General features: G+C 51.2%; 1 protein-coding gene across 2 annotated transcripts in view; it reads left to right on the forward strand.

Annotated features, from left to right (window-relative positions):
* The window catches only part of FLI1 (Fli-1 proto-oncogene, ETS transcription factor), a 114,802-nt gene that overhangs the window by 57,772 nt on the left and 36,958 nt on the right, over positions 1–20,072 (forward strand). For both annotated transcript variants that reach the window (XM_032868905.1, XM_032868906.1), the window contains 3 exons: positions 3,975–4,186; positions 13,352–13,506; positions 17,829–18,032. In XM_032868905.1, coding sequence (XP_032724796.1) covers positions 3,975–4,186; positions 13,352–13,506; positions 17,829–18,032 — 571 coding nt within the window. Of the gene's footprint in view, positions 1–3,974; positions 4,187–13,351; positions 13,507–17,828; positions 18,033–20,072 lie in introns of those variants that run through there.

Consider the following 20,072-nt stretch of genomic DNA (forward strand, 5'->3'; position numbering starts at 1 on the left):
CCCCATCTTCAAGACAGAAGCGTACTTGCCAGGGGTGTGGTCTTGGGATGCCCCTATGGTTCTCATTCTTGAAGGGCAAGAGGGGTGCTATTTCCTTTTGGAGACAGTGAGAATGTTCTCCTCCCCAACTTTAAGTTTTCACCAGGGTCTTCAGTCAGCCTTTTTTGCTGCCCAAATCTGTTATTCCCACCTAATGGCTCTCATCTTTGGCCTCCTGCTCTTAATAGGTTTCTTAATTTCAGTCCAGCAGACCAGACAGGGAGTTGTTCTCCTTCATCTTCTCTCCCTTCCCAGCTTCTCCCAACCACAGATTCTTTTCTCCATACTGTTATAAGAAAAAAAAAAATCTTTTGTTTATCAATGACTAGAAATAGAGAGAAAGAGAGAGAAAGTGTGGTGTGTGTATGTGTGTGCCCGCACACACACACCTACCTAAGGAGTATTGATTTTATTTATTTGAGAGAGAGTGTGAGCATGAACAAGGGGGAGGGAAAGAGAAGGAGAAGCAGGCTCCCCGCTGAACAGGGAGCCCAATGCGGGACTTGATCCCAGGACCCCAGGATCACAACCTGAGCTGAAGGCGATGCTTAACCAACTGAGCCAACCCAGGCACCCCCTTCTCACTGGGCTTTCAAAAGCTCAAATGAGTCCGAGGGAACTATCAGGGAAGGTTTCACAGGGTGAGGAAGATCTCATTTACCTTAGAGAATGGGAAACATTGGACGTGCAGCAGGTGGAAAGGACAGAGTAAGGGCGCCCACAACACAGGAACTGACCAAGTGTATGTGAACAGAGCCCGCCGAGTGGAACGGTGGGAATAGTCAGCATTGGGCAGGAGTTGCGGGGGCTGGGGGGACGTCGTGAGATATAAGGGTGGGCAGCTGGGGCTAAGCTGAGTTGTGCGAACACAAGCAGATGAGAGTAGATTTGCTGCAGGCAACATCAAGCGAGCTCTCAGAGGTGTCTGAGCTCTGGGGATGGTGGCAGGATGCATTTAGACTTTCGGAGGAGCTCCCCCTGCCCAGGGGATGTGCATGGTAGGCTGCATGAGTGCAGAGAGTGCCCGTGTGTCGTCAGGGAGGGAAGAGTCTGGAAAAGAAAGGCAAGGATGCCCACGTGCCTGGACCGTTAGATGAAGACTAGTCAGGCAGGAGGAGAGAGCGACGTTTTGGAGGAAATCGGGGATCTCTCCCCCTGTGATGTTGCCGCTTGACTGGTTTCCTTTGATTGTGAACTGCATTCCAAAATGAGTTCAAACAGGTTTCATGCCCTTTACCACACCTACCCTTGGTCCTGCAAGCTCTTCGTTCTCATTTCCTTAAGAAGTCTCTCCATGGTCAGCCACCAGCACCCGCTGCTTCATTTCATGTTTTCTGTTGCTGCGAGCCTTGCTTTTGCCACCTGTTTGTCCCCCTTGGACTTGAAACCCTGCCTCTCTTGCTTCCTGGCCCTCTCTCTTTGGGGATAATGAGGGGCGGGATCTTTCCTGCTTCCCCGATGCTCCTGATTGTTCCCTTCTTTTCCTGCCTCTTTCCTCCCATTATTCCACCATCTTTTCCCCTAACCTAGAGGAAGGGAGATAAGAAATTCTTGCATTGGAAACTGTAAGATGTGTGCCTGATTGACCAAGTATAAAGCCACTTTCCACAGCAGAAGATCATACCCAATTCCTTACACATATATCGTTTCTTTTTGTAGCCGGACTGGTGAGGGTTCCCCTTTACCACCAAAAGCGCACATACAGGTCCTAGGGGGTAATGCGTCTCTGCTCCTCATGTAGAACCCCCAGAACTTCAGGGACTCAGGCTCAACTCTCTGGTCGGTTACAATGTCACGCTTTTCAACTTGAAATCAAAACGCCAAGGGCCTAGATGGCAACTCAAAACTGGTCTGGGATAAGGAGCCAGGTCTGCTCCCTAAGTGACATGGAGAATGGGTCCAATCACCCAAAGACGGTGGTTCCAGGAAGCCCAGATTTCCTCTGAGCATGAGCAAGGGCACTAAGTGGAAAATGAAGAAGGATCCCAGCATAATTTAGGTCAGGATCAAGAGACATCCACTTGGTTGGGAAAATGTGGGCCTTTCAATATTGCGTGGACAGCTCAGCTTAGAAACTGCCATCTCTGGCCATATCTATATGATCCAAAGCTTTCTGGGACAGGAACAGACTTTCCGGAGTAGGTTCCAGTAATTCTTCCTCAACCCCAGCCAGAAGCAGCCACAGAAGAGCCTTTCTCATTGAACTCTGGCTATCCTCCTGCCGGGGCTGTGAATGACCCTGGGAGAAACAGTAAGGGTTAGCTGGTGGAGCAAACTGCAACTTTACGGGTACGGGAGGGCTTACGTAAAGGTGGTGTATCGGGCCGCCATAACAAGATACCACAGATTGGGTGCTTAAGCCACAAAAGTTTATTTTCTCACAGTTCTGGTGGCTGGAAGTCCAAGGTCAGGGTGCTGGCAGGCTCTGAGGGCTCTTCTCCTTGGCTGCAGGTGGCCTGCAGCCTCTCCACATGGTGGACTTTGTGTGTCCAGGCATCCTCTCCTTATAAGGACACCAGTTAGATCCGATTAGGGCGCACCCAAAGAGCCTCCTGTCAACTGAATCACCTCTCCAAAAGCCCTTTCTCCAACTGCAGTCAGATCCTGAGGTACTGGAGTCAGGGCTTTACCCTGTGAATTGAAGGGAACAATTCAGCCCCTAACACGTAGCCTCAGAGAACCTGTCTTTGAACACTAGGAATCATCATAGTTAACATTTATTGGGTGGCATTAGGTGCCAAAGACTGTTCTAAGCATTTCCTGGATAGTATCCATCTCATCTTCACAATGACAGATTGTGTAATTATAGATTACATTGATTGTAAATTCATTCTGGGTTATAGATTGTTCCCTTCTTTTCTGGAGCGCAAACAACTTACTTTGGTGTGATTATGTGATCTAGGGAACATCAAACCCTAGTCTATGACCCTGGGGCCTCTGTGGTTTAACGGGGGTTGGAATATTGGAAGCATCTTATTATGGTGCTTTGGAGGGGAGGAGATCTCTGCCCAGTGCAAGACTTCCTTTCTCCATCCAAATCTCCACAAGACAGACTTGCACCAAGGGATGGGACAGTGTGAGTGGGCAGACAGAGGGGCTTACCCGGGGACTCCCCCATCCACAGAGCTGTTCCTAGGCAAGCTGAATCATCACAATTTAGACAGGAAGCTCTCATCTCCAGGCGTCAGGCAAGAGGGCATGACAGAGCAGGGTCCCTAGGAGGCAGGCAGCCTCCCAACTGGCTCACGTGTAAGATGCCCCAACACATGCCAGAGAACCTCTATGAAAGCTGCTGGGCATTTCCTCAAGCTAGACACCTGTCCCAAGAATTTTTCTCATTTAACCCACCTACCAGCTCTGAAAAAGCTATTCTTACTCCCCTTTACAGATAAGGAAACCGAAATTAGAGGCAACGGCAGTCCTGGGCCCCACCCTTCCCTTGTGTGACCTTGAGCTGGATACTTAACCCCTCTGGGTGGGTCTCACTTGCCTCACCTATAATATCAATGCTTACTTTCACATCCCCTTCTTCCAGCCCTACCGACACACAAGCTAGTCAGACGCAGTTCTACTGAGACTTGAAAGTTCGGCGCTCAAGCGCCCACGAAACACTGCGCATGTGCACTGTGTGACCGTGCCCCCTGGGCTCCGAGGGGTCCCCCGTCTCACCCCACTGCCCCCAAATCCCTCCTCATGCAGGGTAACCTGCAAAGAACGTACTGAGTTTGCATGGGGGTAGGCTTGTCTCCCCCACGTCACGTCACCCCTGTTACTTCCCCCCTCCCCTACCAAGCGTGAGTCAGTCAGCAACCTGGACCTCCGGCCAGCAGCGGGGGTAGCCCTGGGCCACCCTGCCAGCTCAGAAAGAGAGTAGGTGAAGAGTGACACGGGATGAACTGACACTGGGCTTTCGGTCTCCTTCTCTGACCCTCCAGGAGGCTCTGTCGGTGGTGAGCGACGACCAGTCCCTCTTCGACTCTGCCTACGGAGCAGCGGCCCACCTCCCCAAGGCCGACATGACCGCCTCAGGGAGCCCTGACTATGGCCAGCCCCACAAAATCAACCCTCTCCCGCCGCAGCAGGAGTGGATTAATCAGCCGGTGAGGGTCAATGTCAAGCGGGAATATGACCACATGAATGGATCCAGGTAAGCCTGCCAGGCCTGCGCTGCTCCAGGGGTGGGCACAGCCGGCTGCCAGGTGCGGGGCTGGCAGAGGCTTGTTCCCCGGGTGTCTGAGTCCGGCAGATCTGACTTACACGGCTTCTGGTGCTCTGGGTGCCTGCTGCAGAGGGGGCCTCTGCTGCTGGGCCAGGGAGCCTGAGCCCATCCCTAGAGAGATGAGACACAAGAGGGCTCTAGAACGGAGGGTAGGGGCTGGAGCAGGGTCAGGAAGCCACCTCGTCCTCTGAGTCTTGGTACAGCCCTCAAAGGCCAGGTCAGAGTTAGGCTCATGACCCTATGCGGACACTTAGGGAAGACCCACTTTGTGTCAGGCCCAGGTAGAGTTCCTCTTGGGGATAACTTAGTGAGAACATACCGTCCCTGTCCTGCTGATGCTACTTGACCTTTCTGGGTGGGTCTCAGAGACGACCAAACCAGTCTTGCAGTAAAAGTCCAGAAGTGATGACAAAGGTGAACACATCTGTGGGCTCACTGTGCCAGGGAGGACAGACACATCACACTTGGGAGGTGTATTAGAACTTGGTGATACCCAGGGCAGGAAGACTTACTTTCCTTGTAGGAATGCCGGGAGGAGAGCCCAAGGAGAGAAGATTCACAGGAGCAAGGAAGGGCACGCCTGGGGGATGGGCAGCCCAGGTTTCATTCATTCTGCCCTTGGACAAGCAATCCAGCTGTCCGAGCACCAGCTTCCTCCTTTCAGAACCAGGGGTAGCAGGATTTGCTTCTTCATAGGCTCCTGTTGATGGTTAACTCTGATGCTGGGGAGGAAGGACCCAGAACAGTGCCTCAGATGCAGAAAGTGCTTGATAGTGATAGCGTTCATCCTGGGCAAATGTTTAAAAGAGAGAAAACATCAGTCTTATTCATGAAATATCAGCCCAGTCAATGGGACTGCAGCACAAGGAGAAAAAAAAATAAAAAATTACGAGAGGGCCCTGAATGGCACACTAAGAAAATACAGGATTTTTTTCCATATGCAGATACCGACTTGAAGCATGGGCTTGACATGTAACTTCTTCAGAGCTTGATTTCTGGAGCTAACAATAGTTGTATACAGAGGGTGGGAAAGGGAGGGAGCATCAGAAAGATAAGAAATTAGTGAACTATCCTAATAAGAAATGATCACGTTCTGAATCCGAGTGATGGTAATAATCAAGGAAATCAAGAGAGATAGCTCCAGGAGGGACATATCAAAGGGATAATTAGGGGGGCTGAGGTGGACACGTACTGAAGACTGTTTTGGGGGGATGGAGGGTATATGAGAGGAAAGAATAAAAAGATCGTTGGAGCTTGCCTGTTTTTTTAGCCAGGACGGTGCCGTTAGCCATGGGAGGTAGGAAAGGAAATGCTTCGAGAACAGATGTCAATGTTCCCTCTGAGATTCCTGTGAGCAATCAGTAGAATATCCAGATAAAAATGTCTGCTAGGCGTTGGAAACTAAAGCTGAGATAATGTTTAGGGGCTGGAACATAGGTTTGGGCATCATCTCTAAAGAGTTGTCACTAAGAAGGGATGAGGTCACTGAGGAAATAAGTCTAGAGAAAGAGAGAGAAGGTGCTGAGTGTGCCGCTGGGAAGGAGACCTCCCCCAGACAAACCCCCGGTCTCGGACCTGCCTGTGGGAACACCCAGCCCTACCACATTTCAAACCCACTAACCAGAACCAGCCACTGGGATCCCAGCCACCGTCCCAGAGTCTAGCATTTTCAGAAGGCTTAGAGGTTCTAAGCCAGGAGCCCCTCAAAGGACCTCTCTTCACACAGATAATAAGGATGATGATTTCCCCACAGTGTCGGGAAGGTGCAGTTGTTAAACACTTTTTCCATACCATCTTATCATTTGTCCGCCACCGTGATGCTATGAGATAAATGGTGCAATTACATTTTGACATTTACAGGCAGATTGGACTTTGTGGGGTAAGGGGGTGATTGACGCCTTGTCCAAGGATTTAGAGGAGGCAAAGCCAGCACCAGAGCTGGGCCTTCTGATTCCTGGCCTTGGGCCACCTCTCCACCCCTTTCCTCTCTGCCTGTACACTGTACTTTGGGGTTCATAGTCCAGTTTCCGACAGCACCCAGCCTGGCAGTGCCTCCCAAACTGACTCAACCCCAGAACGAACCTTCCTGATGCTTACTGAAAATCCAGATTTCATGCTTCGGGCATCGTTGATCTGTTCCAGCCGCATCCCAACCACTCTTGTAACCTCATCCCAACCCAGACCAGCAACACCTGTGCTACTAGGCCACCCCAGTAGCACCTGTTCTCCCCACTTCTGTTTGCCTTCCTCAAGTCTGTTCTTCAGACAGTGGCTAGAGAGAACCTTCCAGAATATTTAACTCTTTTGCTCAAAATCCTCTACCGGCTTACAACAAAATCCACAGCCCCCCTCAAGCCCCATTCCCCCATCCCTATGAAACCCTTTTTAGCCCTCCTGTCTTAAACCTTCCTTCTGCACCAGCCACACAAGACTCCAGACTCCAAGCACACTCCTGCCTCAGAGTCTCCTGCCTGTGTTCCTTCTTTCTGGAATATTCCTACTCCGTTGAGTCCTATGACTCTCTCTCCCACTTGCTTCAGGTCTCAATGTCACCTTCTCTGATGCATCTGATGGAAAACAGCACCCAGCACTCTTCACCTCACTCAGATTCTTCTTCCTTCTTCCTGGCTCTTATCACACCCCTCACTAAAATGCAGGCAGGGCCTTGCTCTGTCTACTGAGTGATGCCTGGCCCTTGATAGGTGCCAAACAAATAGTCGTGAAACAAAGAAGTGAATGGATGCATGGCTAACCGGACTCAAAGGTGAAGATGCTTATTCAAAGCCTTGTAGGTCATTGGTGTATAAGTGGGACTGACACCAAGGTCTTCGGACATTGTCTTAGCTAGAGCCTATGTCCATGCTCAGGGGAGGCTGCATGTATGAGTTGGTTGCTCTCTGCCCTGAGCGCACTCCCACACACTAATCCTGGACAAACAGGGTCCCCCAAGGAAATCAGTTTTCAGAACCCACTGGCCAGCCATCCCTGGCCCACACCAGAGGCCAGCGGGAGGAGAACTGTGTGATCACCCCCCAAAGAGCAGACGTGGTATTTACAGGGCTGTGGTGACACAGGGAAACCGCTGTTTTGATTCCCAGGTCCTGCCCCAGACCATCCACGGTGACAGAACAGGTGCAGAAGGACAGACGAGTCTCACCCACCCCGGGGAAACAGAGATGATCCCATGGGCTCTCAGGAGCCATTGCTAGCACCCCGTAAATATTCTCCAAGAGCTCACATGGAAGCTGGCCCAGTTGGCAGCAGGAAGCCAGGGTTTTCAGAACAATGTCTTTACCAAGGCTGGAACCACGTCAGATTCTATTATTAATTAATCATGCAAAAAGAAAGGACACAATGAAAAAGATGCCAGGCGATTTAAGTGTCTCGTCATTGACACTGTGTTTCCCCGATCCCGAGTTTTACCGAAATGGCTCCTTTAATACAAAGAGTTCCAAACTTCCGATGAGAAAATCGAAGCAGAGTATCTGTCCCATTTGGGGTCTCTTGGCTCGTGGACTAGATTTGTGGCATCCAAGGCAGGAGCCACCAGCCACACACACAGAAGCCACCAGCCACAGGCTCCAGCCACAGGAGCCACCAGCCACTTCTGAGCACCCGAAATCCAAAACCAACATGTGCTCGAAATACAAAATACGCACTGGACTTTGGAGAGCATGGGGGGAAAAAGCAAAATATCTCATTAATTATTTTTACGTTGATTATGTTGAAATGATCATTTCTTTTGGCTGAGTGATAATTTCTTTTGGATAATTTTCTTTTGGCTGTAGTGAGTTAATATATTAATATATTTTAAAATATTCATTTCACCTGGTTTTTTCATTTTAAAAAGGTGGCTGCTAGAAAATTGAAAATTATATATGTAGCTCACATTGTACTTTAACTGGACAGTGCTGGGCCAGAATGCTTTGGACCATCTCACAGTTGCCGGTGCCTTCTCTCCACATTCTCTGATAACTTGGGGTTTCTGAGTGACTTCGTGCTTCTTGGAGACACCGTAGATATTTCTGTCTCTGGAGCAGGTATTCTCTGTCCCTAAAGCTACAATGCCCCTCTTGCTTTTCATCCCACTCTTAAGTCCTGTGGACCAGGAGCACAGGGTCACGTGGAGAGACTGAGGTCTGGGGAGCTCAGGGAAAACCTAGCTGGCCCATGTTGCGGGAGGTTTGCTCTCTTTCTCATCTCTTCCTGTCGTGCTTGAATCTGTTAGGATGAGTTGCTCTTGGAACAGCAAGGCCCATTGGTTCTGTGATGGACGTAGCCTTCAGCAACTTGACCTCGGGCTGTGGTCTGCAAATGACTCTCAGCTGCATCCTGCCTCAGCCTCGGGGGGATCGGGGAGAAAACATCCCATGGAGGAAAGAGTATTATTTTACTGGGGGGTGGGGAGGGTGGGGGGAAGCAAGGACCTGCTTGCCTTGTGCGCCTGGCATGCAGAATCTGAGTGGGTGTTACTCTACGCTGACAGCCCCTAGCCCTGGCCGGTGGGCTCTGGATGCTCTTAGGAGACACGTGGAGACTTCACATTCCACTTACAGGAAGATCAGCCTCGCACACCCTGTAAGGTCTGCGTCTGTGACTGTAGAGCCGCTTTCTCAGGTGCTTCCTTCAGTTCTCAACCTTGCAGTACAGAGCATGTCACCCAAGCTGGGCGGGTAGCCGTCCCTGGGCTTCTGCAGAAGCTATGGGCAGCGGTGAAAATAGCTAAGTGGTCAGGGCAGATGGCTAGATTAGGGGTGATTTCCTTCCGTCTCCTTGAAATTTGCTTTTGAAAAACAACAAGGGACACATCTATGCAGGGGTCCTACGGAAATGCTAAAGACGACAGGGATCCCTCAGTGGTGCAGAGTGTGCGTGGCGCATGGAAGTCACACAGGCGACGGTGTGGCTTGGGTGGCTCTGCAACTTCGCATGCGCTGTGTGAGTGCGGGGTATCCGCCGACCGCAGGCCTGCGCCGTGCACTTGTGGCTCTCGGCAGAACACTTGGAGTTGCTGGGGGCTGAGTGGGAAGGTCGAGAAGATGTCTGTTACAGGCTGAAGGAGTCATCTTTGGGAGTAGTCTCTGAAATCTTCTCTCACCCAAATACCCACGCATTCTCACCTTGTTTTAAATTGCTTAACACTTTACAAGGCAGCCTTGAAAATCCCTGGCAGGACTTTTTTTTTTTTTTTTTTAAGATTTTATTTATTTATTTGACAGAGAGAGCTCACAAGTAGGCAGAGAGGCAGGCAGAGAGAGAGAGAGAGAGGAAGGGAAGCAGGCTCCCTGCTGAGCAAAGAGCCCGATGCAGGGCTCCATCCTAGGACCCTGAGATCATGACCTGAGTAAAGGCAGAGGCTTTAACCCACTGAGCCACCCAGGTGCCCCCACTTCCCCCGGGCAGGATTTTTAAAGCAGCATTAAATACAGAGCTCCTGTCCCATGGGGAAAGAAAAGGAGAAAGTAGCAGGGCCCATGGCATCTTTGCTGGGGCCTCCCCTGCCAGGGCTTCCTGCTGCCCTGAGATGGAGATGCTTCGACTTACACGCTTGGAGCCGACACCGCCTCCCTGCTCTATTGTGGCCACCCCAGGCCCTCTTGTCACCTGTCCCAGGGCTCTCAGCTGCCTGTGGGCCCCCATCCCACGCTAGCAGTAATGCAGGGCTCAATACCAATTAGCAGCAGCGCAGGCAGGCTGAATGGCAGAACCTCTTCCCGTCCATCCGTGCTCCCCCTCACCCGCCCTCTTGTTTTCATCGGGCCTCTTCACAGGCGCCAGCTGCCTCATTAAAGATCAGTCTTCAGGCAGGGCTTCACCTGTGCCCACCCTTAGCGTAGCTGTCAAGCCCCATGGCCGCATGTGAGGCGTTTGCTGGCTGCTGGAGGCACAGAGCCCAAGAGCTTGTGAACGGAGGGGAGGGCGGCAGCCAGCGGTAAAGGTATGGCTTCCCTTCCCTATCCCTTCAGCAGTCAGGGGAGGGCTGGCCTGGGCAAGCACGATGGTTATGGTGGTGCCAGGCTTCTCTGAGGGCAACCTTGGTGGTGGGGACTGGGAGCGAGCACAGGGCCCCAAGGCACGGCCAGGGCGTGAGTGCCTACACAGGTGCTGGAGGAAGAAGACTGGGGAAAGCAGAACCATGAGAACTTCTGTGGGACAGGAAATGAGGAGGTTCCCACTCCTGTACAGCCCCCAGGGGTCACCCCAGCAAGAGAACCCTGGTCCCGAGGGCGGTTCTGAGGTCCTCCTCCCACCCATCCTGTGACCTGGGCGCCCACCTCCCCAGCAGGGGCCCATCCCACCGTGGTGCTCCTGGCTCCTCTTCTTACCCCGTCCCAGACCAGGTGGCTTTTCCCCAATATTTCCTCTCTTCAAATTTATTTTTCTCTATGCCTGGTCCTGACACCTGATTCTGCCATAGGTACCTGTGGCCTAAAGGGTTGTCCCCCTTTGGCAATTTCTGAGGCTCTGACTTTTCACCTCCACATGGCAAGAGGCCGGCCTTCAGCTCAGCAACCCCCAGAGGCCCAGCCGATATGGGAAATAATTTTCCAGACCCCGACTCCCTGCTGTTGCTAACGGGTAGCACCCCTCTTCCATCATCGCCCCCCCCCAAGTTGGATGTTGCTCTCCTCTCTGAGAGTTTTCTCGCCCCTGCCCACGGCCCTTGCACTCCAGCATCCGCCAGAGGAAGTGTGTGCTCGGGCCACCCCACCCTCGGCCAGGGGCTTCCTGGCCAATGAAAACGCTGCTCCGCTGGTGGAGGGCCAGCTTAATCCTCCAAACTCCTGCTGCCCTTGGGTTGTTTCACAATGGACAAGTATGTTGGGAAAGGCTGCCAGGCCATGGCGGTGCGCGTGTGTGCGTGTGCTGGAGGTGTGCCAGTGTCTGTGTGTGCGCACACAGGTCTGCGTGAGTGCGCACATGAGTGAGTGTGCACAGGCGTGTGCCCCTGGCGGGGGGGGGTGGTGGTGGTGTCCTGCAGTGGGGCCGGGGGCGTGGCGAGCTGGGCGCTGGCTCGGCTGGGACACAGCCCCAGGGTCTTGTGGTGGCGGCTGGCTTCGTGGCAAGCCAAGGCCTCCAACAGCAGAAGCCAGAGGGCCAAACTGGTGAAAAGCCCCGATGTGCTACTGGGTCCCCTCAGACTGCCATGGGGACATTAAACCTTCAACAATCTGGGGCTCTGACGGCTGGTTCTTGGTTCTCTGCCTGGAAAAACAGTAGGCGAATAGTAAAACCTTAAATTCTAACATGTGTAAGTTATACATCTTATTTTCATTTTCAGCCCATGTTCCCCTCTGTAAGACATCAGGAAAAAATTACCGTCTGACTTCTAATATCTCAGTGGACCATTTATCTCCCAGCTATGATAAGTGATCTTCAATATTTTTTTCCTTTCAGATTAAGAAACAAATTCATTTAATTGTCTTTATTGAATGTGCTCCGGCACCCCTGGCCTGCCAGAGGCCCCCCCCTGCCCCCGCCCCTCCAGGACCCGTTCCTCCTTTCCTCTGTGGTCACTGCCCTCCCTGCCCTGCGAGGCTCTGTCTGGCAGGACCAGGCTCCTTACGTCCTTGGGATGGTCGGTCCCTGCCCAGAGCAGAGTGAGGAGGGCAGCGGCCAGGCCTTTGGGAAGCCTAGAGTCTTTCTTCGGCCCAAGGTTGGGCCGCTGTAATCTGAACCTTATCTGAACTCCTTGGTCTGAAGGCCTGGTTTGGAGCTCTTGAGAGAACTGGCTGTCTCCCAGGTCTCATGCTTCCTGCGCTGTGTAACGACGGCGGCAGCCTCTCTGGGGCCTTCCAGTCGTCCCCTTTGGTCCCGCGGCTGCTGCTGGAGTGGCCGAACAGAAGCTAGGGCAGGGTGGGATGGCAGTTCCCCTGGGCACTCTGGGGGGACCATGATGTCGGGCTTGGGGAGGGTGTGGAACATTCTGCCAAACTCCTCCAGGCTGGGGGTGGGAGGCACAAGTTGGGTGTCAGCTTAGATCTCCAGACAGCTGCTCAAGGCTGCGCTGAGGCCAGGGAGCAGCCTTCCACTGGCCTACGGACATCAAGGCTGGGCTGGACGATTTTTCCTTTGTGTACTTCCTTAATGGTTCTTCCGTGACCGTGGCCAGGGCTGCAACCTGTCACCAGGGCCACAACTTAGCAAGTTGAAGTTCTTGGATTCTAGTCCTTCTTCATGCAGTACCCAGTTTCTTTGCATATGTGCGTGGGCGTGTGTTTCAAAGTAAACTCTCTGTCCATTGTGGAGCTCGAACTCGGGACCCCAAGATGCTCCACCAGCAGAGCCAGCTGGGCATGCCTGCCTGTGTGTTTTGATAGGAAAGCTTAACACTGAAGACCTGAGTCCTGTGTCCACTTTTATGAGCTGTGCGACCCTGGACCAGTCACCTCACCTCTTATTTTGCTTAACCATAAAGAGGAGGTGTGAACCCTCACCATGGCTACTGTGGAGGAGTCCTGGGAAGTTTAGCTAGAACAGTGTATGAGAAATGCATTAAAATCATAAACGTGCAGTAGACAGAGTCCACTCAGAAACCACCGATTGCTCATCTCCCATGGAAGGCTCGACATAACACACTGAGGTTTAGGAGAAAGGAATGTCAACCTCTCGGGAGACCCCCAGTCCAGCCAGGGGGAAGGGGCTCCACCAGGCTAACAATCCCATGGTGTGACCAGTGCCAGAACCCGGGCCGACACAGAGCTCCATGGGGGGTGTAGAGGCCTACTTGGGGGCCACCTTGGGGCCCAGGCAGGGCACCTGTGGGGGGAGTACAGGTTGCCTGGCGACAGGGCTAAAAATGTCCCCTGCAGTCAGATTGGGAGGGTTGCAAGCGCCGTCCTGAGAAGTCCAGACTGTAGTCTGAGGCCAGTAAGAAGCTGCCAGCAGTTTGTAAGTACCATAATTATAGGATTGGGCTGGGATTTGAAGAAGACTCTGGTGGCGGCGCGGAGGAGAGAAATAAGGCAGCAGCGGCAGCAGCAGCCCTACCCCAAGTGGGGCTGGGAGACGGCGCCATGGTTGTCTGCCCACGCTGGGCCGATGGCAGCTGCAGTGATGACTTCCTCTGGGCTTTGTGTCCTCTCACTCCAGGGAGTCTCCGGTGGACTGCAGTGTTAGCAAATGCGGCAAGCTAGTTGGTGGAAGCGAGTCCAACGCCATGAACTACAACAGCTACATGGACGAGAAGAACGGCCCCCCTCCTCCCAACATGACCACCAACGAGAGGAGGGTCATCGTCCCCGCAGGTACTTTGCGAACCAGGCTGCCGGCTGGCATCTGTGTCCTCGGTTTTCTGGGCTAGAAGTTGGAGGGCACGCTTGTCCTGTGGGCCTGGTCCCTAGGCAGTCCCCTCTTCCCAATGGACATGCCTACTTGGGAAAAAGCTGCTTTTCTCAGTTCCTTCCAAGTGCCCTCCATGAGACTATCCCACGTGTCACCAGCACCTTCAGATGGGTCACAGCACGCAGACTGTCCCCCAGGGCCTGGTACCACAGGATGGGGCCTGCAAGGGAGGCAGAGGCAAGGCCGTCAGAATCCAAAAGGAGTCCTACGAACTCCCGACGGCCCCGCCCTCGCCTCGAAGGAGAAGGGGCAGCTACAGAGGTCTGTCGTGTCCATCAGGCATGGACTTCCTGGCATCCGCAGAGTCCCACCTTTCCAAAATGACAGCCAGCTCTTTCAGTTTCAAAATAGAAATAACTATATTTAACAAACAGAGCGCCTTAATGTGTGCAGCAAGTTAGGTCATTGTGTAAAAATAGCCCATTTTTCCTAGGTATTGGTGCTGTTGGTTACAGAAAATAAAAATCATTGTTCAAGCCTTCAGTCCCCTGGCCGGACGCTCCACCTCTGCTGGATCAGCAAGCTCTGGAGCCTGGTCGGAGAGGGGGTTTGAAAACTGCAACGTATAGACTTGGTGCCAGGTGGAAGGAGCAAGAATGTCCAAATCTTAAGCAAAGTGAATTCCAGGGCAGGGATTACAACTAATCTTACCAAAATAACATGACCAAAAAGGCAAAACCCTTTCCATTTGGAAAAGTGTAAATGCAGTTTTGTCTGAGAGCAAAGGACGGGCTAGCTCTCTGAGGTAACGCGAAGGAATTTGCTTGTTGGCCTGGAAGGCATGGTTTTGTAATGAACCTCTCCTCCCGATGCCCTTTTGTATTTATTTTCCACGGGAAGCTGTGTCTCACCAGCTCTGAGGACTATGGCCACATCCCTGCGTTCTGGGCCAAATTCAAGATGGCGGGTGGCGCGAGGTGTGATTGCCCGTGAGGCCGGAGAAGCTGGGCTAGCGGGGACTCTTCCTACAGTGCCATGTAGTACTTGAAAATTGTTCACAAAGGATTTTGAGTTTCCTTCTTCCACAAGCATGTGGCTTCACAGGAGAAGGAAGGAAAAGGAAAAGAAAGGAAGAAAAGGAAGGAAAGGGAGGAAAAGGAAGAATAGCGGCCATGCTCTGAGCACTTGGCAGGTGTCAGGCACCATGTGAACTGCTTTCTCTACATTCCATTACTTCTGTCATTTAATGTTTGGTCTCCTCCCTCCTTCAGGACAGCAGGAAAGTTTAGCTCAGGTGCGTTGGGAAGGTCCAAGAAAACCATGTTTCTCCCTTCTAATGAAGAAGCAGGCGATAAAGCAGTAGTAAACTGACATGGTGGGAACCTCCCTGTTCTTCCCTAAGCGAAGTCAAGCCTCACCAGGCCTTTGCTCCTCAGGCATCAAACTACCCTGTTTCCCCAAACAGTGGCCAACATGGGAAGGCAATCTTGAGCACCGAAGACAGGGGATCAGAGATTGTCTCTGAACCAAATGTCGATAACCATCTCATTTCCGCAGTCACTTCTGGGAAGTCACTTCTGGAAGTGACTGGCAAACGTGGCCAGATTGCTTGGCTGACCCTTCAACTCTGAATTGCTATCGAAATACTTTCAGAAGGCATATCAAAATGTCAGTCCTCGATGGACCCAGGTAACCACAGTAGTAATTGTACTACTAGTGTAGATTCATATCAGAGGGTTTTCAAAGCATTTCTTGTAATGAATTCACTAGCTATGGGTTTACTTCATTATTTTACCTCTGGTGGGATCTTTAAACATTATCCTCAGACATTCTGGATTCCCCCAGGCCAGCCTCCTGGACATGAGGGAAAGTCTCATTGGGGTGAGTCCACAAATCAAGGCAATAAAACATTTGATGAGCAACTGATTGAATTTATGGTGGGATTTTAGGACAAGTATAAACGAGGGCCCTGGTTAATCACCAGTTTCAGGTTCAGATGGGAAGAAACTAGGACTAAATCATCCAGGAAATACATTTGGAAGAGTTTAGCATGATCTAGAGTGGAAGATTTATAATTCATTGTGCTGTAAAGGGAGAGAAATAATATTGTGATAGAGCCCAAAGCAAGAGAAGAAATAATAAAATAAATATATGGTGTAAAATTGAATTTGAGGCCTCAAATACTAAAAGTGAGGATTTAGGAGAAGCAAAGAAGAGTGGATGAAATGAAATGCTGTGGAACCCAAGCCCTACCTGTGCCACTTTTCCTTAGAATTCTGAAATGGTGCAAAGTATTTCCATTTTCCAATGGTCTGTGCCTAATTGTTTCTGGAGAGTAAAAGAGGAAAGCAAACCAAGAAATTTGAGAGAGAGAGAGATATGCATATAGACTTATACAATGAACCTATAGGAGGAGCTCTGTTATTTGACCTAATTAAGGCAGGATCATGAAAAAGCAAGAGGAGGGGCTTTGGCTGGGGGTGGGGGAGGGGATCCACCCCCTCCACTAAGCGAAATCCTAGGAAGACCTAAGTTTGAGCTGGTGACTTAACCTTTCAGAACTCCTTTTTTTTTTTTTTAATCACAAAATGAAAATTAAAGCTATTTTGCTGGATTTTCTGGATACGTGAAAAATGGGACATGTGGGGTAGCCGCACACAGGAGGCACCCCAATTCTGGGGTGCAGATAGTAGGCCCCCCAAATCGGGTCACAGTAGCCTGTGACCCGTAAGTCCAAATTCTACTCTTGCCTCTCGGGCCAGCTCCTCAACCTCCAGCACCAATATGGAAGCCACTGTCACACCTGGGGGGAGACTAGGCACTTTGCAAAGCAGATTCAACCCTTGCCACCCAGATACTCACATAGAAAACCAAGGAGGAGTGGAGAGCCTATGGTAACCGAGGGCAATCAGCAGAAGCTCTGAAGAAAAGTGGTGGGGAATTCGCATCTGGTGTGAGGAAGGCAACAGAACCTTACTTCCTCCCATGGTCACTCCTAATCATTCAAACCTGGCCCCCATTTTTGCCAAGAACCTTCACAGACTCTTAGAATGGGAGGGTAAGGAAGAGGAGAAGCAGCATAGATACTCTTACCAAGGAAACATGCTAATAAAGCAGGCCCAGTAGGAGCCCCGGGGCTGACAGCTGACCTACAATGTCTAGTCTCCTCCACTCCTTCAGGAAGCCTTCCATGACTCTCCAAGTTCACACTGTTTGCCTCCACCCATGATTCTTTCAACTCCCACCACAAAATCTGTTGCTTAAGTAGATGGTTTCCCACCTAAATGTTTCACATGGACAGATTTTCTGTGTGGCCAAGAGCCAGGTAGTATTGTTGTCTGATGGGCATTTCTTTTTTTTATGATGGGCATACCTGAGGTGTTTATTGGATTTGCCAATAATTGGTTGCCAGGAAAAGAAATAACTTCCAGCCTGTGATAAGTGATAAGATACAAGTACTTTACCCGCTGTGGAATTTGCTGGAACTCATCACCAGCACTCAAAGTATTACCCACCCCCCGACACACACACACCTAGCCAAAAAGGAGCTCTGAGGGTTCTAGCTGAAGATGACCTCAATCATTACATTATTCCTGTCCACTCAAAGGAAGGTTTTCTCTCTCCAATACCTTTTCTCAACCTTGGGGACATCAATACCATAAAAATGTTTTGGGAATGATCTGGTAGAGATTTCAGCATAGCTGTCTCCACAGGGAGAAAACCCAGGTTGGATTTCTGTTAAAGGCTCACACCACTGGGTTTTCCAACTGTACAGATGGAATCTCAGCAAAAGTGTGTACATATGTGTTCTTTTCCATAGCCATCTCAGAGATCCATGTTTTTCCGTGAAATCGTTCATGTTCTTAAGATACAGATGGTTTCCCTTTCCAGAGACTTTGGTCCCTGGATCCTTGGGACTGTGTGTACTTTCATTTTGATGCCACCATTGCTCAGGCAAAGGTTTTAATTGTCCTCCAAAAACTATAAAGAGAATGTTCTGTTGGGATGCCTGGGGAGACATCTAACAACCTCCCCCGAGGGCTAAGTGGTTCAGGCAGTGCCAGATGTGGAGAGCCAGATGGGAGTTCTAGGAGGGAACCATCTGGGAGGGAACCCACTTTCCCAGTGGGGGACACAGGGGTTGAGGGAGCTGGAGAGGGGTGCAGGCGGAAGGAGGAGGGCGAAGAGAGGGAGGGGCGGGAATAGGGAGGGTCTACTCAGCCTTGGTGAAGGGAAGGGGGTCTTGGCCGGCCCAGACCTTGCTAACCGGTCATCTCCCCTGCAGACCCCACGCTGTGGACTCAGGAGCATGTGCGGCAGTGGCTGGAGTGGGCAATAAAGGAGTATGGCTTGATGGAGATCGACACGTCCTTTTTCCAAAACATGGATGGCAAGGAACTGTGTAAAATGAACAAGGAGGACTTCCTCCGAGCCACCTCCCTCTACAACACCGAAGTGCTGCTGTCACATCTCAGTTATCTCAGGGAAAGTAAGTGTCCTGTCTCTGTCTGGGCGGGGTGGAGTCCCAAGTCCCATGGCTGGCAGAACTCTGCAAGGCCCGCCCTTAAATGAAGACTGCCCATGCAGCCAATCCAGGACCAGGAAACTGGTCTGTCTCCGCCCTCCCTGCCCCTTGGCTGGGCAGCATGCTACAGGAGCAGGAGTCCCAGGTCAGAGCCTGTGAAGTTGCCAAAGTCACCTTGGTTCTTACAGACCCTTCAAGGGGACTGACCCAAGGGAAGCACAGTAAGGAATGGAGAAAAACTAGGGAGCTGTGACCCAGTGGGGTCTGCCAGAGTATAGTCACACTGTTTCCATGAGAACCCCTTTCCAGAAACTGCCCTGTCCTGTAATTATAAATAGATGGATATCCTGGCTGGGATTTTCCTGCACAATGATTTAAATTCCTCCAGTAAACTCCAGATCCATGGATTTAGGATTTAAGGTTTTGAAAATTTACACATTAACTTCCTCTTGTCCTTAGGGTCACTCTGGCAGACCCGAACCCAACCTTTGCCGGCTGCTAGCTACGCACACTTGCTAGCCAAACTGGGAGCACAGGAGAGGCTCTGGGTGCACAAGGGTATCTGGGACCCTTTCTCCTGGCACAGCGAGAAAGAAAAGAGCTTCGGAAAAGATTTTATGAAAGAAAGCATGTCTTCACTCAAAACATGTATCCAGTATGAGATTTCTCAGGCATCAAGCTCCCATCAATTTCATACGAATTTCATTTGGTCTTAAACCTACACAGAGATAGGAACAGAATTTTTTCAGGCATGCTAATAATCTTCGCCCTAACGCTTCCCCAGAAATCCAGGCCCAGTAGTCTATCAATGACCCCAAGTATTGAAGGATTTGTCTGTGGCCAGAGAAGATGGTAATGAGATCAGGAGCTGAAAACAGATGTGGGTGGGCTCTGTCTAGAAGGGAGCTTTGTAACAGCCTGGAGCAGAGAGGGACGGGCAACCTCCGGGTACAGTGTCTGCTTCCCTTAGCCCAGGCTGCCTGGCATCTTGGAGGAGTTAAGCTTTGGAGTGAAGGACCTTGATGATTTTCAAGCCCTTTTGAAGCGGAGATCTTTGGATACTGCCTACGGGTGTCTGCTGCTTTCCTGGTCTCCCGGGCTCTGGGTTCATGAGTTCTTCGTTTGCTCCCCGTCATTTGGTGGGTCCTTCACACTCACCTTCCCTGTAATCTTCTGCCTCCTTCTACAACAGTGCACGACATGGGAGCAACACACGCAGGCTTTAAAATTTAAAAATTTTCAAAATGCCTTTGGAAGTTTCCACCGGTGCCTCCGGGCTCTCTGGTCACCTCTGAGGCGTCTGGTAACCAGTGAGAGAGTGTGGGTGATGCCGTATATGTTAACAGCAGACCAGTTACCTCATGTCTGAGTCTTGCTGCAACATGAGGTCAGCCCAAGAAACAACAAGTTCAGAAAAGGGGTCGATTCTCTACCCAGTTTTTCCTGAGCTTTGGAGACTTAACGTTTTCTAATGATCTGTGTTTCTCAGCTTTCAAGCGCTTATGGAATTTTTTTAAGAAGTTTCTTTGCACAGACCTGCCATGATGCTAGCCTGGCACGGCAGGGGGTGGGAGTGAGCGACAGATGCGGGACTGAGAAGCAGAGACCCACAAAGCAAGAACGCTCGTGAAGCCTACCTTTCTGCTTCTCCGGGCATCAGAAGGCAGTGCTCCAGGAATCACTGGCCCCTTTACTTCCTTTGTGGGAGAAGAGAGGGACAGCAGCAACAGGGACAGCACATCCCAACACTCTAAGGGACCAGTAATTTGGGGTTCCATGTCAGATAGCTTTGTTGGGAAGATGTTTGAGCATATTCTGACTTGACGGGGGCGGGGGGAAAAGCCCATTCAGGCCATGTGACTCCCCAGGCCTGCTTTCTGGCAGATCCATTAACCATCCAAGTCCCCACTAAGATTTCCTACTACAGAGGACCACAAGCCACAGACCCTGAAGCCAGACCAGCACCTGCCCCAAAGGCCTAGTCATTTGATAAGCGGGGGGGGG

This window comes from Lontra canadensis, unplaced genomic scaffold (genome assembly GCF_010015895.1).
Source record: "Lontra canadensis isolate GAN:19392208 unplaced genomic scaffold, GSC_riverotter_1.0 scaffold36, whole genome shotgun sequence".
NCBI lineage: Eukaryota > Metazoa > Chordata > Mammalia > Carnivora > Mustelidae > Lontra > Lontra canadensis.